The 26,948-nt window shown below is 33.4% G+C and overlaps 1 protein-coding gene and 2 pseudogenes across 1 annotated transcript; 1 reads left to right on the plus strand and 2 right to left on the minus strand.

Moving 5' to 3' along the window:
* Positions 1 to 1,433: 1,433 nt before the first annotated feature.
* Positions 1,434 to 4,056, minus strand: LOC120206950 (annotated as a pseudogene).
* Positions 4,057 to 6,942: 2,886 nt separating this feature from the next.
* Positions 6,943 to 9,320, plus strand: LOC120206984. Its single transcript, XM_039206526.1, has 6 exons — positions 6,943 to 7,145; positions 7,217 to 7,267; positions 7,456 to 7,507; positions 8,118 to 8,176; positions 8,394 to 8,439; positions 9,068 to 9,320. The coding sequence occupies exons 1-6, from the start codon at positions 7,077 to 7,079 to the stop codon at positions 9,193 to 9,195; spliced, it is 405 nt and encodes a 134-aa protein (XP_039062457.1). The 5' UTR covers positions 6,943 to 7,076; the 3' UTR covers positions 9,196 to 9,320.
* A 588-nt stretch (positions 9,321 to 9,908) lies between these two features.
* LOC120206951 lies at positions 9,909 to 26,311 on the minus strand (annotated as a pseudogene).
* Between the last annotated feature and the right edge of the window lie 637 nt (positions 26,312 to 26,948).

Here is a 26,948-nt window from a genome sequence, read left to right on the forward strand (position 1 = left end):
GAGGGTGGCTCTGAGATATGGAGATAGACGGATTTTGCCGGAGATGGGGACGGATTTCGTCGGAGATGGGTGAGAGAGTGAGAGATGGAGATGGGACTGAGTTGTGATTTTAGGTTTTAGTTTATGAGTTGCGATTACGGGATATACTGTGGACGGTTCAGTGTTCCAATATATTAATATTCGTGTTTGGAATTTGAAAATAAAATACGCGTTGCTATACTAATGGCGCTTTGAAAATCGCATTGCGATTATGTATTATCTCGTTGCAAAAGTCAGTATCGCATTGCGAAAGTAAGTATCGCGTTGCGAAAGTCAGTATCGCGTTGCAATTTTGTATTATCGCGTTGCGATAGTCAGTATCGCATTGCGATTTTCCCAATTCGCATTGCGATTTACTTATTCGCATTGCGAATTGGGAAAATCGCAACGCGAAATTGAAAAATCGCATTGCGATAGTCATAATCGCGTTGCGAATCTGGAAACTGATTTGCGATAATGGAGATCGCGTTGCGAATTAGCGATCGCATTGCGATTTTGTTGGTCATTTTGGTAAATCCGGAAAAAGTTGGTTAAAATCGTATATTATATGGGATTTTTGGTGGTTATTTTCTCAAAAAATAATTCTCCAAACTATATATTTTATTCATTTTAAATTTCTAAAATATTTTTCGCTTAATATGGACGGATAACATTTTTAACGTTATTATTTTAAGTAGAGGTGTTTATTTTTTTTGAATTAACCGAATTAACCGATCGAACCGAATTAGTTTGGTTAATTCGGTCGGTTAACGGTTAATTTTTTTTGAATTCAGTTAACGGTTAATTCGGTTCGAAATCGGTTAATTAACCGAAATTAAATTTTAAATATATTATATATAACATATGGGCTCAGCCCAAACCATTTAAAACTCAATTAATAATTTAAGATCCAATAACTTTTAAACTTAAATAAATATTAATTAATTAAAATTTTATATAAACTTTTTATTTTATAATTATATATTATTTAAATTAATTGTAAACTATTTTTTTGAATTAAAAAATATTTAATTTTTATATAAATTAGAAAATTTTAAATTTTTTTGGTTAATTTGAAAATTAACCGAAATTTACTCTATTCAGTTAATATTTTCTAAAAAAAGTTTGGTTCGGTTAACGGTTAAAGAAAAAAAAGTCCAGTTAATTCGGTTAATTATAATTCGGTTCGGTCGGCCATCGAATTAACCGAATGAACAGCCCTAATTTTAAGTGTTTGGCCTATCACAACCGTAAAAAAACTGTTATATGATATTTTTTGTGTTTATATTTTTTGAAATTTTTATTTTAAGAAAAACTTAAAAATATTATTTTAAAAACTCGTTTATTTTTTTTCTAAATTTACAAAAATAATCCAAAAATACATAAGAACCCTAATTTCAACCCTCTTACCACTGTCAGTCGTCGCCAACTGGCCGAAACTCCAACGTTGTGTAACTGACCGAACACCCAACGACTGAAACTTTTTATTTTTGCGACCAACACTACTGCTTTCACTTAGTCGGGACAAATGAAACGACTTGAGAGTGCGATAGAAGATGAAGTGGTCGACGACAAAGAGTGACGACCAAGGCAACAACAGTGGCGATCAATGATGGAAAAATGATTTTAGTTTTTAAGGATTTAAGTTTAAGGATTTGAGAATTTAAGGGTTTGAGACGACGATAAGGATGATGATCGATTAATGGGCGGGCAGTGACTGAGACGATAGTTGAAAATGACCGACGACGACAATAAGAGAATTGAAATTATGGATTTAATGTTTTTTAAATAAAAATTTCAAACAAAATATAAACTCAACATGTGTCGGATAACTTTTTTTTTAAACGAAAATAAAAATTTCAAACAAAATATAAACTCAACATGTGTTAGATAACTTTTTCTTAAAACGACTATGACATGTCAAACACTTAAAATTGTAACATTGAAAAAATTAAACACCTACATAAATAGAAAAATATTTTAAATACTTAAAAGGGAGAAAATAATATAATTTATATACTTATATTTTCTTTCATTAGTCTCAGAGATATCATACCAAGTGCTGAATAGAACAACGGATATGGTGCTCGAATCATAATCGCATTCCCTCGGAATTGTGTATGACCTGCACTTGTAAACTGCATTTATATTTCATTAAATCAATGACTTGTATAACAAGGCTTCTCTTTTTAAATGAAATAGGATTAGGGTAAAGTATACAAATGCTCCCCAACTATATGATATTATTTTGTTTAATCCCTCGACTATTAAAAGTTACAAAATGGTCTCCTGACTACAGGGAGTTACTTTGTTGAGTCCATCGACTATTTAAAGTTACAGAATTATCACTCGACTATTCATTATGTTCCAAACTTGTCATTTTCTGTTAAAAAATTAACGGTCATCTGAGCTGGACGTTAACATGCTGACTGAGATATGATAATCGTTTGAGATTGTGAGATCAAATTTTATCATATCTCAGACGGTAAATTAACATCTAACTCAAATTGTCGTTAATTTTTTAACGGAAAAGGATAGATTTAGAATATAATGAATAGTCGGGTGGTCATTTTATAACTTTTAATGGTCAAGAGACTCAACAAAGCAACGTGTAATAGTAGAGAGATCATTTTGTAACTTTTAATAATCTGGGGACTCAACAAAGTAATACCGTATAGTTAGGAGACTATTTGTGTACTTTATCCATAAGATTGTTACGCCATTACCTGATTATATGCGAGTGCCATTGATACAACATCTCTCATGAGACCAGCCCGCCATATTATAATCTAAAACAAAGAAATACACACAAATAGTAATGTCAAATAACAACATCAACTGATTTGGAAGCAAAAGGTTAAACATCAAGAACACATACCTGTTCCCTGAAGCTGTTCTTTTTACTAGCCGATTTCTTCGCCAAGTTGGATAAAAACGAGAGGGGCAACACGAACGCTGCTCTTCCGGCCATAACGAGACCCAGAAGAACAGCACTAACAGAAACTGACGTTCCAGGGCTATATAAAGGAGATAAAATACAGTGAGAATGCCGCTCAAATAGAACAGCTGCAGGGGAAGCAACATTATAAGCATGTTAATCATCGAATTCGGAACTTCGTATCGGAAAAGTAAGAGTTATAGGAAACTGCCAGTCTTACTTCAGCCATGATATATGAAAGGTAAGCCATAAGCATCTTAAGAGCAAACTCGTAATCTGTTGAGTGCCTGAATCATGTTGAAATCAAACGCTAATAAGTCCTGTGTTCACAGAATGAAACTATACTTACAAGTTACAACCACTCCCAGCACAGTGCTTGCTAAAAATAAATACAAAAAGTTGCCGAAAAACTCTGGATCGCATTGAAAAGAACCACAGATGTTGCATCATTTACAACACTCTCTCCGAAAACCAGACTGTAGAGCAATGGAGTCTCATCCTGACTAAGCACCTGCACCATAAAAAACAGCTCAATTTTAGCAAGTTTGGTATACTACTCTAGTTTCAGTCTAGATAAAAGCTACCACAATTCTAATTTATGCATACCTGTAGGGTACAAACAGAATCTGTTGCAGAAAACACTGCAGCAATTGCTGAAGGGCATACAGAAAGCAAATAATTAACTAGATCCAGTCAAACCTTAATATCATAAAAAAGACATCAATGTTCCTCTGGTTCACAATATTGAAGCATTGGGAAATACTCCATGTACTCAAGTTCAATTCAGAATAGAGAATAAGTGAAGAAGTGTGTAAAGGAAATAAAGTTTTACATTGGACAAATATTGCATATCCATCTATTTTACCTTTCATAAGCTATAATAAACCATCTCCATGTTGCATATCAGACAACCGAAGCTTGTAAGCCAAGAAATCAAAACTAAGCTGAATTGTCCATGAATGGCTAAATCCAGGCCGATAGATATCGAGAGAGAAACTCACAATGACGAGGGCAGTAATCGACTCGTTCATCCATCGATTCTCCTCCAAAAGATGGCCAATAACAATGCAAGCGCAAAGAAGTGCAACGAATATGTTCATAGACACCACAGAGGCATGGCCTGAAGTAGATAGAATCCGCAACTTAGGAAAGATGCTAGCTAAATTCACCTCTTTCTTTTATCAAAATTTATCGAACAACCAATTGCTTCTAACTGAAAGAGTTGTAGTTTAAAGCTTCAGGTTTAAATTCTCCTTCAACAAATTTAAATCTAGGAAGATTTCTATGTCTCGGAACTGTCCATTTCAAGAACTTTTGAATCTTCAATCCTTAAGCACTCTACATTACAATATGCAAAGAGTTAGAACTAGCATATTATTCCATATACATATAATTAAAAGAAGTAGGAAGTATGATGAAAGATGGAGAATTTTAAAGTCTTTTTAGTTACCCATATATATTTGATTAGAAAGGAAACTAAATAAAATAATAAATCTACTTTAATAAAAATATATATTTTTAATCAAACTAGGTTTATTAGTTTTTCATTTAAATTGTATCATTTTAAATTCGAGTCAAACAACATTGTTTTAATCTAAAAAATACTATTTTTTTCTTTTTTCCCCTTCATTTTCTCATTTTTTTTTTATTTCTTCATTTTCTCATTGTATCATTGAAGGTGGACACATATATATTAACAACACAAAAATTTTAAGCAAGATAAGCACAAATAAAATTTAAAGTAAACACTATCAATAAAATAAATAGCTAATCGATGAAAATATGGTTCGCCGCCACGAAGTTTATTTAAAGAAAAACAGTGAATAAGAAATATAATTAGAAAAATATGTTGATCTTAACATTATTTAAAAGGAAATTATATGAACATTTAATTTTGCATCATAGTAGATTTAATATTTGATATGTATGTTCTTATAATTTTTTTAATAATATTTGTTATATAGCGTACAGATAATCATATATAATTGAATTAAGTAGAAATTATGTATGTGTTAAAATATTTAGTGTTCATAGTTTACATCTGATAGAACCATATTAAATGTAACGTCTCAATTTTTTTTTTATATTCAATCCGATTGATCGAATTAATTTGATTTGTCTTTTTGACTATTTTCTTATTTTTATAATAAATTAAGTTGTTTTCCAGAAAGGAAATTATTCAAGCAACATAGATTATGGAACACCTTCAAACTGGTTTGGACAGAAATCACCGGAACTTAAATCAAACCTTATCATTCATAAATCATACATATTATCAAATTTCAAACACGATAAAGAATCACATCAACATATTTATAAAAGTTTAAGAAATTAAATGTAAATAATCATAAATTAATAAATTTTAATATCTTAAAATTAACTAAGTTAATTCAGGTTATAATCAACTCCCATTTGAACTTATAACATTGCAAATAATTATTAAAGAGTCATGTTAACACTTAAGATCACTTACTAGTAAGATCACTTTGGAAGGGCTTTAGTACGGTATGAGACGAAATTTGTTATGGAATTTCATAGAATATTGGGAATGGTAGTAAAGTAGAATTCTGGAATGACGAGGGGGTGAATGGCATGGGATTGCTTTGCAATACATGCGTTCAACCAGATGTTATCGAAGGAGTGTGGGTTGGGGTTGCGAAATATCATGGTTTACCGAGAGTCAAGACATTCCTTCGACTAGTGTACATCGAGTGAATCCTTACGAATCTTGAACGAGTGCGTCGTCACATGCCGACCGATACAAGTTGTTGACAAAATGGTGCGAAAGTGGAAGATGCTAGTCATGTAATTTGAACTTGCCTTTTAACTTTCTCGACTTGGAAATAGTAGGTTAGAGGAATTATTCAGTTGTGACATATGGCAATGGGTGGAATTAAATCTAATGAACACAATATTTCACTAGAGAGAATGCGGATTGGGATATCTTGTTTGGTGTAGTTGTGTGTTCATTGTGGGGAAGGCGTAATGTGATCATCTTCAACCTCAACCTAACTGAAAGAGAATCGATCTTGGTAAGGAGGAGAAGATTAACACAAAAAGTGAGAGGGATGGAAACGATCGTCGATGGACAACACGCAAGTAGCCGAATACACGACCGAAGGCTAGTGAGGTGGCAGCTACCGATATTGGCCTGGTGCAAAGCGAATACTAATGGGTCACGATGCTCTCCTACTAGTGAAGAAGTAGCCTGCAAGAGGGGGATCTGAGATAGCATATATAGGGTATTGGCAATTGGGTTATACGAGGAGTATCGATGTATGTAAATTGCTGGAGGCAGAGCTTTGGGGGATATAGGGGATAAATGGTTAAAAGGAGACGACCCAAAAGTTCTTTAAGTGAAACCAGCAAATGAGTAAGCCCAGCGCAGCTGCCACCTGCATTAGAAGGATGCTACAATTAGTTATCCAGAACGTCCAGTTATTAAATCTAGCTGGCAAATAGTATTTTATATAAGTGAAAAATAAATGTTCCGAATAAACACTTTTGAAACAATTTTTCTTGGGATGATGATTTGGTTACGATTTCAGGTAAACTACAAGTCTAGTACTTCAAGAATCACTTTTATTTTGTTTGGGTCACCCAACTATTTTTTATTTCAAAAGCATGCCCTGTGTTATGTTTGGTTTCATTTTGGTCACCCACTGTTAAAGAATTAATAATGTTGTAGATGTGTCTGTAACATCATTATTGAGAAAATTTTAAAAAGTACCATGTCAGTAGTTATGTTAATTTTTTAACGACGGATGAATAAAATAAAATTAAAAAACATAACGTTTGGAATATTCCAGAATCTAAAGGCTTGAAGCCCAAATATAGCCCATAGAAAATTAATTGCAGATCTGGGACCTCACCGCCCAAACAAACAACTAAGATCATTGCTTTGGGCCCTTTTCTCACACGGCAATGGCAGCTTCACACACAACGTGGCGTTGACCCAATATCACTCCACCATAAAGCTCTGACCCTTCATGTTGAACGAGTACTCCCTTTCCCTAAAACCCCTCAGTTTTCAGGGAAGCTTGTACATGGGTTTTTGGATTTGATCTCCCACACTGAAAGAAGCTTTAATTTTTAAGGGAAAAAGAAAAAGAAAGAAGCAATGAAAAATTCAAACCCTGGAAGCAATTTGCGTTGCCCTCACTGCGCTGGCCCTCTTGCCAAAGAGATGGTATAATCTTTTACATACATCTTCTTTATTTTTCTTTTGAAATTTTAATTTTTTTGGGTTCAATGATGCAGGACACAAGTGAATGGACTGTTGCTCCACTTGTGAGGGATAGTTTTTCTATGGTAAAACCTTTTTCTTTCGATGTTGGGATTTGGGATTTATTTGTTTGTGTTATTTACTAACCTTTCCCCCCCCCCCCCCGGAAAATTGGATGCTTTCCCCCCAGTTTAATGGGGCAGGTTTCCAATATGACAGTGTTCTTAGTTTTTTGAGGGTGTCTTAGTTTGTGCGTTTATGGTTGTTATTTTAGATCGGCTCTGCTGTTGGTGGCACTACGAGCGCGTTTTACGGCTTCAACCATGGTATATGGATCTGTTTCTTTTTTTTTTCACCAATTAGATGTAGTTCAGTTGGCTTGATCTGATTATAAAGCTGTAATTCAAGCTTTTTTTTTAATGATAATCATGGCTCCTTCAATGACTTATCTTTCTGCAAGCTCTCTGTAAACTTATTCCTTTCTTTGTGAAAGGCTTTTCCTTTATGGGACAATATTTTCCAATGTTGCTTCAGAAGAGTCAATTTCAAATATGTCTTTTGCCATTTAATGTTTTCTGCTGATGATTGGTTTTCAGATGAAGGCAATGCCTTGTTTAACTTCAAAATTGCATCTAAATTTTAATGCTGCCCGCTCCCGAGAGTAAAACTTTGTGACGCATTGGTGCTTAAAATTCCGTGTTATCGATTCTATTCAAGGCCTTGTGAAAAATGTTTCATTCGTCCTTTGAAATATGAGCCAAAAGACTTATTATGCCGGCATAGTTCTATGATCTATTTGTGCATTTACTATGCATATTTCTTGCTTTCTGATGTCTTTTTTGACACACTCAATGACTGGAGAGAAGTTATTTTTTGATGCCCCGCATGTCAAGAACAGAGTTTAGTTTGTCTTTCTGACTAATATTTTTCGTGCAGTTATGCCAGTTGTCAGGAAATATGTAAAGGGACCCATGTGGATGCATTTCCTTGTTGGTGTAAGTTCTTTGTATGCCAATTTTCTTGATTTATCAATGTGTGGTTTTATGTTGGTTTACAAGGCATAGATACATAGGCCTAATCTATTGGTTTACATTCTGCCCCCTCATCCATAAATGCCATTAGGCTGAACTATTTGCACCTCATACTCCTTTGCTTATATTTTCATCTCAATGAAAAGGATAACTTACATAATTATCCTTTATTTACATGTAGACACCACCTGTGATAGTGTTCTCCTCTGCTTGTGCGGGATTGGCAGGTTAGAAAATCTCTTTAATGACCATCTTTTTTGTTTGCCCCTTATTGATATGTCTTTTGTGTTTCCCAAGGTCCTCCGGTATCATTACATACACTTGTTCTTGTCATTAGATTGCCTAGCCAATGGATTGATATTTATTAGATGTTGAATAGTTCTTAGACAATTCTGTGCTCCAAGGTATGTTCTATAGTTTTCATTGGAATTCCATGGTACTTCTCTTCTGGTCAACAGATAATCTTTTTACCTTCTTTGCCTGAAATCCGCCTTGCGGAAAGCATTTTTCGTTTTTCCCGTTGTCATCGTTATCATCTTGCTACTGGCAGTCTCCATTTGTTAGGACTCAAGACCCATGTTCGATTTAAATTCGGTAGTCAAACGAACCAGTGTTGAAGTGTTGGCAATCAGTCATGATTGCTTCTTCTGCCCTTACTGGCTATAAACAATTTGTTGTTAGTTAAAACCTATGTGTTTGTTTTTATAGCACTCTGATATTAGTATTGTATTATTGTCTCAAAAGATAGATCATAAAACTTCTTGTGTCATAAGAGTTGATGAAATCTTGTTTCAGCAAATTATGTTTGCTTGGAGTTTGGACTAACGATTGCGATGGTATCGGAAAAATCTGCAGGTGGTGCTGTTCCAGCCCTTGCTCAACTTGCTTCTTCATCGTACCATGCTGCGTTTTCGTCCTCTTCGTTGCCTCCAACATCTCAGGATGATAAGATGCATAAGTCCAGGACCAACTCTACATTGTAATTATACAAATATATATAGCATCTCCTTTCATATATATTGCATTTTTTAGACAAGAATCCATTACCTTGAAATTTTGTAATGTTTGAGGATACAAGCATTGTTCTCTTTTACACATAATTTTCATCTTCACCCTTTATATTATAATTAACTTTCAAGAGTGTATAGGCAGGCGAAATCTATTTAATTTTTTTCTTCATTTTGGAACAAAACGAAGTTACAACATCAGCAAGTATATTGCAGGAAAATTTCAGGCAAAGGCCTGAGACGCTTACTCATGTGACAAAAAAGAAGGGATAAACTAAGTATTTAGTACCTAAACTATCAGTTTGATCAATTTTAGTACCTAGACTTTCAGTTTTTTCAAAATCATACCTAAAGTTTAATTTTTGTTTCATTTTATTATTCCGCCGTTAAGTTTTGAAAATAAATAAATATAAGTCTAGGTACCAAAACACGTTTAGTACTTAAAACATGCTTAAGTTTTGAAATTTTTTCAAAATTTAGGTATTAAAATAGATCAAAATTGATAGTTTAGGTATTAAATGTGTTAAGTTTTTAACGGCGAGGTATTAAAATGAAACAAAAAGTACACTTTAAGTATGCTTTTGAAAAGATTGAAAGTTTAGTACTAAAATTGATAAATTAGGTACTAAATGAGTAATTTATCTAAAAAAATCAATTAACCTCCGTCTGAGGTGCACTTTCACTCCCTGTCATGACCTCCAACGATTAAGCTGAAGTAGAACTATTTCCGGAACCTGGTAAGGCCAGTAAACGTTCATAAGGCCATGGAATCGGGATCTGATACCGTCTTCCGGTCCTGAGTCCACCACTTCGTTCATAAGGCCAGTAACATTCGGCATTTCTTCAATTGCTTCTTTCAGTGCTGATGGGGTTCCATGGTAGTTTATTTCATTCTCTGACTAATACTGCAGCAAAAGATCCCAACCATGTCCCATTATCCCAACCATGTCCCATTAAGTAATCACCAAATGAAGCGTGGACAATCAAAGCACCATCGTTGAATGGATCAGATAAAATCATTCTATCTCTCCTTTCTCCATCGTTTTCGGGATTCTCGGGTTCGGAGACCACTACATTAGGCATATCCTCAAGCATATGAAGAGCCAAACCACTTCTTCTTCTCCTCCTTCTCATAAGAAGGGCTTCAAAATGGATTCCTAGTTTATCATCCATTGCATTCTGTGATGAGTTGTTATTATTGGTTTCATCCTCGCCGGTGATACGCGACCTCGAAGCGCCTAAACCATTAATTATACCAAGCAAGATTGGAATTGGAATCAGAATGATTGTTCGTTGATGCTGAATCAATGCCATTGGTGCTTGAGTAATGTCTCATGCTTTCGACAAATCCGGACTCGCATAAAGGGCATTTGATCGCCTGCTCGACCGTTGGAATCACCATTCGAGAGCATATGTAACACCAAAACCTACCTACCATAATATCCCCATCTTTCTCAACAACCTATACTTCAAGAACATAAACAAAGAAAAGGAATGGTTCAAAAACATATTCACCAGCAACATATGCTCAAATGAGAATAAAAACATGAGAAATTGTTATATTATATTGATACACGAACATATACATTTTATAGAAAGAACAAGGATTAAGAAGCAAAAATTATCAATGGGAAAAATTTTAAAAGGAGATGATGTATCTTTGGTACCTCTAGGATAAAGGATGGGGGAGTTTAAGAGAATAATGGTATGGTAAAGAAATGAAATGGTTTTCTGGTTAAAAAGGGCTGACAAAAAGAATGGTGTCCTCTCTTTCTTCTTCTTCTTCTTCTTCTTCTTATTTAGGACATGACATCTCTTACCAATCATTTTGTATTCTTCAATTGCATAGTTAAATGTTAAAACAGGTTTTGTTTCAAATATAGTGTGTTTTATTTGTTTATCTTGCAATTCGGTAATTGTTTTATTAGTAGCTTATGGATACTTGAATTTATTACCTCGTCAAGTGTCAATATAATACAAAATTCATATGCATCTCTCTCTCACTGAGACCGAAGTCCAAATACATATCTAACAACATATTCTTGGACAAACTTTTATCTCGATTATCATATAAAATCATGAAAATATAATATCATATCAAAACAAAGTCGTCGTCCTCAAATATAATCAAACATTAGACTAGCACATCGAATCACATTATAACATACCTTAGCACTTCAATTGCTCGGTTTTCAACTGAATTCACAAATTAAGCGATCAAGATGAGGTTTGATTCTAGCTGGGTGCAACTTGTTATGAATTATGTTTCATCAGTCTCCGGAGAGCGAATTACGTCAAGGAGATCCCCTTTCCCGTATCGTTTCTTGTTTTGTACGTAAGGTCCGTCAGCTTTGATATTGTTGGAGTAAAGAACTGGTCGTATAAGGGGAGTAGGAGTAAGTTAGAATGATCTTCGAGTAAACCACTTGTTGCTGCATGATGAAGTTCTACAACCGGAAAAGGAAGTTTTTGATATTTCCATGTTGCTGCTTTCAGATTTCTCTAGGGCTCAAAGGAGTGTAACTCCAAATGATTCATTTTCCATCTAGGGTTTCACGATTCAATTCAGCAAAATATGTTTATAGCGACGTCTGTTTAGCCCTATAACAACGTTTTTAAGCGAATGTGGATGTGAATGGAGCTTTTATCTGCAAAAATAAAGAGGTTGATATTGGAATTTAATTATTGAATATGTAAATATCAAAAATTGGTTTGGCATTCGGGATTGACCCAAAAGAGCAGATTGAAGCAGTCGTTTTTTTGAAAATTTAAATTCTTATATATTTTATATACATTCTTTGTATTTTCTATTAGTAATCTATTTTCGCCCCTAAAATTTTATTAATTTATATTTTCCTAAAATTTTATAAGGATGTGCCTAAAGTAAAATTCTATGTACATCCATATTTAGCATATTGGTGTACGTAGGATGGATCCAATGCAAAATTGGTTTAGCCTAATATTCTAGATGATAAAGATAAAATATGTCAAGATTCTCACCTAATATTAATTCATAAACAGGGGCGTATCTAGGCCTAGGCCTACCTAGGCCATAACCCACCCAATGCAAAAAAGGATAAATTACTTATTTAGTCACTCATTTTTTATTTAGTTTCTGTTTTGATCACCAAACAATTATTTACTTTAAATAACACATAATGTTAGGTTTTGTTTCTGTTTTGGTGAATCATCTTTAAAAAAATTAATAATGATGTTGGTGTGTCATCATAAAATAATTCCAAGTTATGATTGAAAAATAATTAAAAATATCACGTTAACATTATTGCTATTATTTTAACAATGAGTGAACAAAACAGAACAAAATATAAGGTTATGTATGATTTTGAAAAAAATAATTAAATGACCAAAATATAAATTAATTAATAGGTGGATGACCAAATAGGTAGTTTATCATAAATAAAGAATATGTATGAATTATGTTAAAAAGATTATATTATTGGTCCAATTAATATATATATATATATATATATATATATTCTGAATTTAATATATATATATATATATATATATATATATATAATCGTTATTATATTTTTAAATAAAAATAATATATATGAATTATTTAGATAAATTTTTATTATATTTATATTGGCCTAACTTATAAAATTATACAAAATGTACATGACTATAGAATATTGTTTTGTTGAGACCCTCGACTATTAAAAATTACAAAATGATCATCCGATTATAAGGTGTTGTTTGTTGAGTCTCTCAACTAATAAAAGTTATAAAATGATCACTCGACTATTCATTATGTTCTAAATTTATCATTTTTCGCGTGTACTATAATATACTTTATGTATATACATGCTACTATAACTTATAACCATTGTTTTCATATTAAATAATAATAACTCGTATATAATACACATGTTTCGTAATTATAGATATTAATTTAATGTGTTCATAAATTTATCTAGTTGTTACATAGGGATCTAGTTGCATACATCATTTAATTTAAATGTATGATATCTCACAAGCATAGCTCGGTTTAAATTTCATAATTTGATTAAGGTAATGCCCTTTTATTCTATATTATTGCGAAGAGTTGTCTCATGGTTCGAGGGCTAACCGATGTTATAGAATAAAAGTGACATCCTATTTAGTATCACCTACAATTGATAATCCGTAAAAATTGGCACTACCGAGGGAAAAGAGATATATTCGTATCTTTAAACTAATAAAGAAAAAGTCGTTTCTGTTTCAAAGGTTTTTTTTACGTCTTTTTAAATATCCGAATGTTCTCTATCTCCTTTAAAAACTTGGTAATTTATCAATTAAGTTTATATTTGCATCTATTATATTTACATATCTTTAATTTTTTCCAAATATATGCGGTAATAATTATTCGAAAATTTCTAGAAGAATTTTAGTATTTTGACATTTCTGTTTAAATGATGAAGGGTTGTTTCCATATTCGAAACCTCAAAACATGTTCCTCTAAGAATTGGAAATATAGAAATACTAACTTTTATTCTTGGCATTATCGAATATTAATAAAGTAGAATTTGTGTGGTCATATATAAAAAAGGATCTCTTATTAAATAAAATTTGGACTTGTAAACTTCATTGCAAAGACAATATAATCGACTTGGTAATGATTTTAGGACGTCGTGGGGGTACTCATCCTTCCCTACGCATGATCGTCTCTCGAACCCATTTTGTAGTTAAGCAGACTAAAAATTGTTTTTTGGATAAGTAAAAATTTTATTATCCAAAATAGCAAAGTTTTGGTACAATCCAATCAACCAAACAACAAAAGAACAATATGCACAACTATACAAAAAACTGTGATTGGAAGAACTATAAGCCCCAAGCATTACAAAGGATTAGATTAGTACTATCAAGTCTATTGAAGTTTTTCCCCCTAAGACTAAATCGAACAACATCAATGATTTCAGTAAGTAAAATTTCAGCATGTCTTGATCGTTTCTGGAAGATACGCTGATTCCTTTCTTGCCAAACAATATAAGTAAAAGCAGACCAAGCAATTTTTAGAATGAATGTGAGAAGAGACTTTCCTTTCCATGAATTGATTGCTGTAGTAACCTGTTCCTCCCAAGTCAAGTTCGTAGGATTCATTCCATTCAGATTCAAGACAGAATTCCATAAGCAAGCTGCTAGAGCACACTCAAAAAATAGGTGGTTTTTTGTCTCTTGAAAACTGTTACAGATTACACAAGAAGAATTAGTGTTAATTCCCATTCATTGTAAGCGGTCTCTAGTTGGTAATCTGTCTTGTAAAGCCATCCACACAATTAATGAATGTTTCTGAATATGCATGGGAAACCAGATGAGCTTATGCCATGTTACTTTCTGTCCTTTAGGTCTGATTTCATTCCAAATATCTTTAAGCAGAAAAGTGTTGTAAATAAATGGAACTGCATCAGCCCTCATTTTTAAGATACGTTTGGTGCTCCAGCTAAAATTTGAAGCAGGTTCAAACTGCCAAAAATCAGTATCTTTGATGACATAGTTCTTGAGCCAAGCAACCTAAAGGGATCCATTATCAACCAGGATTTTCCGAATGAGATGGATGATACAAGCTCTATTCCAACTTTTGATATTTTTCACCGCTAGACCACCTTCAGATTTTGAGAGACAAATTCTTTCCCAACTCACTCGAGCTCCAGCAGTAGATTGGTCTGCACCTTTCCAAAAAAAATCGGGAGCATTGTCGTAACCGATTTTCGCCCGGGTACGAAATTTTACTCGGCGGGAAAAGTGATGTGGATAAATAAATGGTTTTCTTAAGGAAATGTTTGAAGTCGCCATCGGCCTTTTGGGTTAGGTAGGTCGAATACTTAAAAATCATCTTTTAAAATAGTTTTTAAGAAAATACCATTTTAAAAGAGAAACTAGTTTGCGTTTAACCAAAAATTCGTTCTTTTTAATAATAAAAAGGGTTCATGGATGGTTACGTTTGGGGAAGGATTAACACTCCCATAACGCCCAAAATTGGTACATGTCGATTATAAATTGTCTCTATTATTGGAAATTTAAAAATTCAAAAATATATTTAATTTATAATCATGTTATTTATTAATATAATTTTAAGAAAATATATTAATATATATATATATATATATATATATATATATATATTTATTTTTATAAATAAGATATTTATTTACTTAGAAATATCAGAAAAAGACTTCTAGATTCTTTAAGACAACCAATTTCTTAATATTAAAAAATAAATAAATATTAATAAAACATTTTTCTAAAAATAATTAAAATAAATTAATATATATAATTTATAAAAATAGGATATTTATTTATTTAAGAATATCAGAAAAGGACTTCTAGGTGCTTTAAGACAGTCAATTTCTTAATATTAAAAAAATAAATATTAATATTTAAACAAATATATATATTTATATGACTAATATGAAAATAAAAATAAAATAAAGAGAAATAGTTAAAGAACTAGAATTAAAGTATTAAAAAATGTAAAGCAAACATAGAAAATTAAAGTAATGAAATTAAATAAATAAAAATAAATCGAAGAAATTAAAATATAAAGTAAAGAACTAAAATAAAAGATATAGAATATAATGCCCCAAAAAAATAGCTCAGAAGATTAAAAGATAGAATTAAAATGATTAAAATATAATAAAATAAATCATAGAGATCAAAATGAAAGAAAATAAAAATATAACAGCTAATTTCGAAATAAAAAAAATCAAGAACTAAAGTGTAAATATGTACCTAAATTATAGGGATTATTTAGGGGTTTTCCTATTTTAAGTGACTATAATATAAAGATAAGGTAAAAGTTTAGTGGGCTATATGTAATTCGACCCTGGGTTAGTGACCAGGATGTAAATAGATGCTTAAATTTTGAGGGCCTAAGGATAATTAACCCCTAAATTAGTGACTAAAACAAAAAAAAGGCGTTGAAATTATGGGTACCATTTGGTGATTAATCCATAAAATATATGAACAAATCAAGAAGCTCCTAGAAAATGGGGACCTGACACAAGATTTACCCAAAACAATTAAAATGAAACCCCCTTTTTACTCTTCCAGAAACACGTGAAGACCAAAATAACTCTCATCCCTCTTTCATTTTCTCTTCTTCCTCCATGGCCGAGATGGCTATCTCTTCCATGCTGCCGTCGAGGCCAACCCCTTACCGACCACAGGACCTCGATCAACTAAGGTAAAAAAATGACCCCTTTTTATTTTCCAAAGCTCGACAGAAAGGTGATCTAGCTCCAACGACCAAGGTAACAAAACTCTCATCCCTTTCTCTTTATTTCAAAAAAATAAAAAATAATAAAAAAATAGAAAAGTTTGCTGGAAAAGAAATGAATCTTTGGAAATGGTTTCTTGCTAATGTTGTTGTATTGATTTCAAATGGGTGGGAAAAAAATCCTTTCCTCCTTTCTTTTTTTACAATCTTTATTTGGGTTTTTATAACCCTGGTTTACATGTGTAAAATAAAAGAAAAATTGAAAAATACATATGATGATTTTTGTGTTGTTGCTTGCTTGTTGGTGGGGAGCTGAAACCGGGACGTGGAGCTGGGGTGCTGGCATCTGCTGTATGGAGCGGAGAACCAGCTGTCGTTGGTGGAAGATGCTGGAACATAGACGTGGAGGGGGTAGCTATTCCTACTGCTATTGTAGAGACTGCTGGAGTGCTGCTATTTGTTGTTAGAAGCTACTTGAACAATGTTGTGGTGGAGGGACAACTGTTATTGAAGTGCTGGAAGCTGTTGGAATGTCGACTAGAGCTGAAACGTGAATGGGTTGCTGTTATTTTAAAAATGGTGATTACAGCTGCCCCTCTTTGCTCGTTGTTGTGGAACAGGAATGGAACAAAGACATAAAACACCATTTTTAGCTTGAGTTGTTCAAACTTTTGAGCTATAAGTTTTTCTCATTATGAACTTTTTGCTCACTTAGGATAAGTTATTTTTATCATGAACTCTTCCACTGGGAATGATGATCCTCATCCTTCTGCAATGGATTTAATTAAGAATGACAATGTCAATGTTGATATCTCTTCCTCTGTGATAGAATCAAGCAAAAGTTCTAAAATGTTCTTCTTATTATGAACTTCTCCCACCTCATCAGATGAGTTCTTCTCATTATGAACTCTCCACTGGAAATGTTGATCCCTTGAGTGAGGTGTTGTTGATTCAACACCATATGTGATGAATTGAACTAAGGTTGAACAAGTTCTTCTTTTGGGACCAGTTCTTCTCATTATGAACTTTTTTATTGGGGATGACAATTTATTTCCTTCTGTGATGTAATCTAGCAAAAAGTTGAACAAATTCTTCTCATTATGAACTTCTTCTTTTTCTTCAGATGAGTTCTTCTCATTATGAACTCCTTCTGAAAATGTTGGTTTTCAAAAGAAGGGTTGTTAATTTGGCTTCATATGTGATGAATTAAGGCAAGGTTGAACAAGTTCTTCTCATTATGAACTTCTTCTCCTTCTTCAGATGAGTTCTTCTCGTTATGAACACTTCTGGAAATATTGATGCTGATATATCTCCTTCTGTAATAGAATCAAGCAAAAGGTTGAACAAGTTCTTCTCATTATGAACTTCTTCTTCCTCTTCAGATAAGTTCTTCTCATTATGAACTTTCTCTGAAAAAGTTGATGCATCGAGTGATGAATTCGAGCAAAAGGTTGAACAAGTTCTTCTCATTATGAACTTCTTCTTCCTTCTTCAGATGAGTTCTTCTCATTATGAACTTTATCTGGAAATGTTGATGCTGATCTATCTCTTTCTGTGATAGAATCGAGCACAAAGTTGAACAAGTTCTTCTCATTATGAACTTCTTCTTCCTTCTTCAGATGAGTTCTTCTCATTATGAACTTTATCTGGGAATGCTGATCCATCGAGTGATGAATTCGAGCAAAAGGTTAAACCAATTCTTCTTATTATGAATTTCTTCTTCATTCTTCGGATGAATTCTTCTCATTATGAACTTTATCTGGAAATGTTGATGCTGATCTATCTCCTTCTGTGATAGAATCGAGCACAAAGTTGAACAAGTTCTTCTCATTATGAACTTCTTCTTCCTTCTTCAGATGAGTTTTTCTCATTATGAACTTTATCTGGGAATACTGATCCATCGAGTGATGAATTCGAGCAAAAGGTTGAACAAATTCTTCTCATTATGAATTTCTTCTTCATTCTTCAGATGAATTCTTCTCATTATGAACTTTATCTGGAAATGTTGATGCTGGTCTATCTCCTTCTGTGATAGAATCGAGCACAAAGTTGAACAAGTTCTTCTCATTATGAACTTCTTCTTCCTTCTTCAGATGAGTTTTTCTCATTATGAACTTTATCTGGGAATACTGATCCATCGAGTGATGAATTCGAGCAAAAGGTTGAACCAATTCTTCTCATTATGAATTTCTTCTTCATTCTTCAGATGAATTCTTCTCATTATGAACTTTATCTGGAAATGTTGATGCTGGTCTATCTCCTTCTGTGATAGAATCGAGCACAAAGTTGAACAAGTTCTTCTCATTATGAACTTCTTCTTCCTTCTTCAGATGAGTTCTTCTCATTATGAACTTTATCTGGGAATGCTGATCTATCGAGTGATGAATTCGAGCAAAAGGTTGATCAAATTCTTCTCATTATGAATTTCTTCTTCCTTCTTCAGATGAGTTCTTCTCATTATGAACTTTATATGGAAATGTTGATCCATTAAGCGATGGATTCGAATCTTTGCTAAAATCTTTGAAATTCCTGTCAAATATTCAACATGAATAAAATGAATGAAAATGCCCCTATTTTGAAAGTGTTTAAATATGATGCATGAATGTTAAGTTCATTTTTATTTGATTTCAAAGTGGTGAACTCGGTCTTCCTTCCACTTAGTCAAAATCATTTCAAGATGGTATTCTCTTTTTTTGGAAGAAACTCTATATCCTCTGTGCTTCATTTGCGTTAAAGTCTCAGAAGAAATGTTGTATTCACAAAATTCTTGCTGTAGTCAAAACTATGACCTTGATGCCCTATTTTGTCTTTGATAAAATTGGCTTTCTTCATCTAAACTTGTGTAAGAATCCAATAAATCTTTCATCTTTAAAAGAGAATCTATCATCTTTGAGGAAATAATCTATCATCTTTGAAGAGTGTAGATGTAGATATGCATGACTCAGCAGGAATTAATTAGGAAAACAATGTCTATTCTGATTGGACTCTTGAAACACATCATAAGGAAGATTTATCTTAATTCCTTTCATGTCTCCACATCTAATCAGATCTCGAACAAGGCAACTTGGACCATATCATGTCGAGATGCTTAACAACCTATCGTTCGACCTTAGTTGGCTCCACTAGTTTTTTGTTGTTAAAATTTTTGCTTCCCTTATGTGGAAAGAAATCTTCATCATATCTCATTTCTAATCTTGAGGTCGAAGAAGACAGACTTCATCTTGGATCCATAAATGGAAATACCATATGATTGCAACATTTGGTTCAATACCATAATAACTGGTTCGTAAAACATTTGATAACATATTCATCATCTCATGTGGTTTCTGCTCAGATGTTTGTAAAACATTTGACAACACATTCATCCATTTCTGTGGATTCTGCACAGATGTTTGTAAAACATTTGGCAATACATTCATCCATTTCTGTGGATTCTGTATAGATTTCTGATCAATGAAACTCTTCACATAGTGTTCAAAGCTTTTGTATGATATAACAAAACCACTTGAAAACAAAACTCAGTGGGAATAAACATGAGATATTGGTGTGTTTCATGACCAAAAAATTGGTCAAATTCACAAAATATGTTAATGCTGAATTGAATAAGAGATACCAATTGATCTTGATATCATCTTGAGCAAGGGCAAGTGTGATACCGATCACGTTTTCTTTCGTAATGAGTATTGTAGGAAGTAGAAACACATCAACTATAGGATCCATGTACAGAAGGAGGTTTATGGAATTCTTGTTGATATAGATGAAACACACATGATAAACCAAATAGATGAAAATTCAGTTCACCATGGCTGGCAATGATAACCCCAGTAACAGCGAGAATAAGAATAACATAAGCTGAGCCTCTTTATTCAATGTCATCAAGTAAGCGAAATTTTTTGTGAAAAACATCTTCGTAGCCCCAACAATATGATTGAAACTAATTGCCAGGAATCTCAAAAAAATATTTCCAATCATCACCGACACACAGAATACAAAATTCAAAGTCGAGATTTTGAGGAACTAAACCCTATATCGAATGGTCTATATGGGAACCATCTTTATTCATGCAACTTTAATGTATCTTAACAAAAATCACGCTGTCGTGTAACACATGGTTAAGAAGATTGGGTATTTGAAACCATACTTGTTGAGTAAATATTTGTTTAACACCAGACCCTAATGCAACTGTCTGATAAGCCAAGCAATTATGTATAGTCAGCTCCATTGTCACTGTTTCTCCATTTTCATTCTTCATACCTTTCTATCTCATTGGAAATATTTTCTCATGTCAATGATCTATTCATAAGATGATATGGATCTTTCAGCATGTCCCAACATTGGCTAATACAAACATTCAAAATACGTCAACATTCCTCATTCTGATTGAAATGGGCTTTCAACATGCCCCAACATTTCCTTCTTGTTGATGTGAGCTTTCAAAATACCCCAAATATTCATACTGATGTGGGCCTTCAGAATGCCCCACATGAATCATTTATGTCTGAAATGGGATTTCAAGATGTCCTGCATGGATCTGTCTAAATTGGGCCTTCAAAATGCCCTCAACCTTCAACCTTCTAAAATGTAAGGCTTACTTTCAATGTTTGTTTGATTTTAATATCATGATCCCTACGAGGTCCAATTTTGACAATGTACTGTTGTGGGTACTTGCGGCTTTATCCGTGCCTTAAATATTTTTATCTTAAATACTCTCATTCTGGTGTCACTAAACATCAGTTGTCAAGTAACTGGAGGAATTTTCTTCATGTTGTCACAAACTTAAGAAGTAATCAATCATTTTGACGGAAATGTCTAAGATATGTGCCTCTTCTGAATGAGGTGCCCATTTTTTAGATCTGGAGGGATCTAGTCAAACATAGTGGTATAAATTGCTTGGTAATTCATTTCAGGCTGACACAGTGAACCTTGTTTTCAGTGAAGGTTATTTCTGGAATATACTTTTCTCTGATTATGAAGCGATCTTTCAGGATGATTTCACATACATTGATAGTTCTTCTGATACCGAGGAAATCCTGAATTTTGATTCTGATGAGGAGAATAAACTGTTATACTTGATGAAAATGGGGTATTCGGAGGTTGAGGCTTCAATAGCCATGTAGAGATGTGGTCTGAATTCATCAATTGCAGAGTTGACAGATTTTATATATGCTGCTCAAATGGCTAAGGCTGCTGACGCACTTCTTCCAATAGAAGATCAGAAGCTATTATGCAATGACCCCAATTAAAAGAAAAGGAAAAACTCAGGCTATGATTTTTTTGAAAAGGAAGAAACAGAGGAAGCTTGAAAAGAGGCCTCTTAATGAAGACGATCATGTAGTTCATCTTCTAAATCTAATGATTGGTTTTGGGGTTTCTACCGAACCAGATCAGATAACTCAAAGAACACTTCCAAAAAGATGCTATTGGGTCTCATTATTTCTACTACGAGAACGTGGCACTTGCTCCAGTTGGTGTTTGGACCGAAATGTCACGGTACTTATACGATGTAGATCCAGAATTTGTAGATTCAAAGTATTTTTGTGCTACTGCATGAAAAAGGGGCTATATTCATAATCTGCCAATTGAGAACAAATTTCTTCTTATTCCGCTTCTTCCACGTACCATACATGATGCTTTTCCATTGACAAAGAAATGGTGGCCTTCTTGGGATCCAAGAACAAAGTTGAACTGTTTACAAACATGTACATGAAGTGTCAAATTGACAGAAAGGATCCGTAAGGCTCTTGAAGCTTATGACGATGAGCCACCTTTGAGTGTCCAGAAGTATGTTCTTGATGAGTGCCGGAAATGGAATCTGGTATGGGTTGGAAGGAATAAAGTTGTTCCACTTGAACCTGATGAGGTGGAAATGCTTATAGGATTCCCTAAAAGCCATACACGAGGAGGATCTGTTAGAGACATATTCCCTGGTGGTATCAATGTCTTGTCTTTTTTCTCTGGGATCAGTGATGTAGGGGTTGCCTTCTACTGTCTTGGCATACCTTTGAAAAACATATGCGCAAAAACTGAATGGTGATCGGTTGGAGCAATTAATGAGTAGATTTGGTGAATTTGATCTCATTGTTAGTGGCATCCAATGTAACAACCTTACCAGAAGAAATAAGCATCATCAAGATGAACTAGAAGATTTTTGTTGGTGCATTTTCTTGCAATGGCTGCTACAATAACTTTCTTTTCTGTAACCCCAAGATATGCACTGCCATATCTCACTCTTCCCGAAACATGAAAAGGTTTAGTTGATAACAAAACTTGGTTATCTCTATTTTTGGAATCCATGTAACCATGATTATCCAATATGAAAGATCTATAAGTGTAGAATCTGTTCTAATGCCATAAGTTCTCAAATTCAAGTTCAACAATCTTCTGAAGGACATAATGGATATAATCCTGACAAAGAAAATGATTGACATGGAAGAGGTAGCAATGATGGATCAAGATCTGAATCAGTATCACGGTATAACCAGAGTGCAAGTAGTGGACTTGTTCATTCCTATAATACACCCTAATGGGACTTATAACTCTGTGATTGGAGAATCTGCTAGAGACATGGAATGACGGCTGGGGAAAATAATTTGTCTGGTGATGCTTATAGCCCTCAGTATGAGATAAGTGATAATCTTTCTTGATGGATTGCTAAGGATGTCACAGGAGAGCGTTACAAGTTCGATTCTCCAGACTTTCTGGCTTCTTGGACCACTTACTTTCAAGAAAGTGAAATGCTTCATCATTCTGACCTCGTTCATTCTTTTTCTTCAATAGAGGTAGAATAGGCAATAACTTGCTTCAAGGACCTTCCTCATTTAAGATTGTCCTGTTTGAAAATATTTTTCCTCATTTCTTTATCGAAGAATGAGAGAATTTTGTAAAGTGTTGCCTATCACAGATTCACAATAGAATCAAATCATAAGCATGAATTTAATGAATATCAAATAAATCAATTACACTTTTAAATCAAAAAATTATAGTCCTATGGCAAGTGTCAAAATTATTGACTGATTTAGGGCTTAGGTTGATTCTGGTAAAGTAAGGTCTGTCAAGTTGATCCAGCATATATGTCATCTTTGAGCTTCCACTATCTTGAAGGAAGGGTTATTATCTTATAGAAATACTTCTTAGTTCGAGAATCTCAAGAATGTCTTTGGGATGTGCGGTGCTTCATCAAGAGCTTAAGATCATCTCTTATGTCATTGTTGCACCGTTCAATATTCGAGCCGCCTTTTCAGGTTTTCAACTTGAATCATCATTTGGTTCCAAGATGTTATTTAAAAATTTACATCTTGAACCCCTTTTTTATCTTTTTTCATATCATATATTAAAGATTTTTTTTTTTAAAAAAAAACCAATTTTTGCAAATAAAAAATCAATCTTGAAAGGATGAATGAAATATGAAGATAATCTCTTTCACATAGAAATCCATGTATGATTAGAATTGACTTTTCAGGTACGTAACGTAGGCCAAGGCTCATGGTTACGAAAGAAAGGGATAAAAAGGCTCAAACAAGTATTTAAGGGTAATTAAACCAATGATCAATTCATTCTGATACATTCAATATTGCCTTGCTTGACTTGGATCTGCTTTGCTGCTTGTCATTCTTCTTTTGTATCCCTTTAGACTGTCAATTTTATGGGTTCATTTCCATTTTTTCACATCTTGCTCTTCTTGTTGAATATGAATTTTTGAATTGATTGCACTTGATCAACCTTGTAGCTCGAGGCTCAATAAGTCACCCATTTTGATTCAATTTTTTCCTTTTTCCTTTATTTACTTTTTTTTCCCATTTTTTCCTCTTTTTTTGATGGATGAGTATAAGACTTCAATTGCTTTGAGCACCTCATTTTCCTCTTGTATTTTGGAAATTCTTTCGTTATTCTTGAATGGATTGATCTTCATGCACTTTGCATTTGATCTACCTTGTAGTTCAAAACTCTCTCCATTTCATGAAGATTTACCTTGTAGTTAAGGTTGAATCAGAAGAAAAATCATTTAGGCTCAAAAGGGGACAACAAGGGATATACATACATATATTTGAAAGGATAAATAAAACAATGTCGTTCTTCATCTCATACACAGAAGCATTTGTAAAAAGAGTTATCCCCAGGGGTATGAATATTCAAGATTAATCTTTATTTACATGAAAACAATTTAATTAATGCATGATATATTTATGTAAATCAATATTTTTTCTTCTTCTTTGAGTATGCCCTAATCACTAAAAATTATCTTCGATAAGTTGATCCATGATGCCTCATCTCGTCTCTTCTTACAGGAATATTCACAAATAATTTGAAAGTTTGATTCTTTTGAGGTCTTTTGGTTCATGATGGTTTTGTATTTGGAAGGACAAATGTGTGACTTTTGAAGTCGTGTATATAGTGGAGGGTAATGAACCAATCAACTCTACCCGAGAAGGTAAACATTTGGATTTGGTGTCTCAAAAACAGGTAGAGGCATTATTCCTGAGTCTTAGATAAATATATGATCAAGATTTGATTTTCGTGAGGATAAAGTAATTGGCATTGGATGGGATATGGAAGGTATAATTTTATCACTTGCTAAAGATCTATAATTCTTGAAAAATAATATTTAATCTACTTGATACTAAAAAATTTCAAGATTAAAATTTAATTCTTTGCTCATAACCATAAAAGCAACACAACTTTATTTATTGCACAAAAAGCAGAGAAAGGCACAAAAAGTGGAGAAAGGCACAAAAAGCGGAGAAAGAAACAAAAACAAATTCAAACAAGATGCTGAAAATAGAAAGTACTACAGTGGTAGATACCACTTTCACTTGTTTGTGCATCATTACTCTTATAATATTGGGTGTGTAATAGGATCAGGGTCATTGTCCTCATTTGCCCCCCACTTCTTGATCATTTCTCTTATCTGGTCTCGTTTGGATGATTCCTCAGACGTAGCAATCTCTACTTCTTTCTTTGCAGCTTTATGTTCAGATCTTATCTCCTCGTTTATCAGTTGGAATTTGGGCTCAAAACAATTCTTATTGGTGACAATAGCTTTGTCCCAGTTCTGAACACGTATTGCAGTTGTGATTGGCGTAGTATTCGTCATGTTCTCTAAATTGCCCAGAGTTTTATCTGCCCTTAGGAAGTCTGATATGGGTGTTTGAGATGGTTGCATCTTCCTAGTTTATTTTTAGACCTATGGGCCAATCTCGGATTACATTCATGAGAACCTTTTTTATTTGATTTCCTTTCCCATTTTCTTGTGTCTGATATTCTTCACAGGATTTGATCACATTAGTCTCAATCGAGGCAATAATTTCTGAGCATTGAACTTTAACCCCTTCTTTGCATTTTTGAATTGCTTGCTCTAAAGGATCTTGGAAAATTCTCTCAAGGTTACCAGGAACCTTAGCTGAACAATTTGGAATTCCAGTCTGGTTTATCCAAGGAACCTCCTTATAGGTCCAATTCTCATTTGGAGGCCATTGTGGCTTAACAAGTCGTGGAGTAGTTAATCTAGCTGAGAGTATTTTTTAATGTCATTTTTCACCTGAAAAGTGGAAGGGAGGAAATTGAAAACCCTGCACATTCTTTTTCTTCTTGATCAACCTCTGTCCCTTTTCTATGCCCCTTTTCTTTGGGTAAAGCTTATCTCTCACAAGTGAACTTTTTTCCTTCATTGATTTTTTCATTCACTGTTAATTCATCAATGCCCCCTGGGACCAAATCTTCAAACTGTCCTGAATTACCATACTCACTAATAGGTTCTTGACCATCAGACACTATCACGTCGAACTCATCATTATCATTCAAAACCTCATTCATAGCCTTCACAGCGGGATCCTCTAAAGGTTTCCCTCCATGGATCATATCATTCATCATGTCCATTAATGTGGTCATTTGTTCTTTTGAATTAGCCTGAAACTTTTTTGCATGATCAGTCATTTCTTGTTGAGTCTTGATAAGTTGCTCTTGAAGCTTTTCGATTCTACCAACCCTTGCTAAAATCTCATTCATGGTTCTTATTCTTCTTTAGGAAGACCGAGTTATCTCTAATTTGATTTCAAAAATTCTGTCATGGAATTCTCCACGAATTATTCCACGTTGTCATGATTAAATGCATGTAAAATAGTTTGAAATAAAATGTAATTATGCAAAGATGCAAAAGAAAAAATGAAAATGTAAATACAAACGTAAAAATGCAAAAATAAAAATTGCAAATGCAAATATGTGAATGTAACAATAAGAATGCAAATTGTGCAATACAAAAACAAACATAAAAGTATAAATGCAAAATGAAAATGCAAAGATACAAAATGCAAATGCATGTATGAAAAGGTGTTACTCAAGAGTGATCATCTTAGAACAGATTTCATTGAACACAAAAGTTTCCGTGCATCAAACAAAACTTTTACATATAGGGGACAACTTTCAGTCCTAACTTCAACAAAACTTTACATATAGGGGATAACTTTCCCATTTTCTTCTCTAAAGCCAAGTTAGTTTTCAGTCATTCTCAAAAGTT

This window comes from Hibiscus syriacus, unplaced genomic scaffold (assembly GCF_006381635.1).
Source record: "Hibiscus syriacus cultivar Baekdansim isolate YM2019G1 unplaced genomic scaffold, ASM638163v2 tig00014213_pilon, whole genome shotgun sequence".
Taxonomy (NCBI): Eukaryota; Viridiplantae; Streptophyta; class Magnoliopsida; order Malvales; family Malvaceae; genus Hibiscus; species Hibiscus syriacus.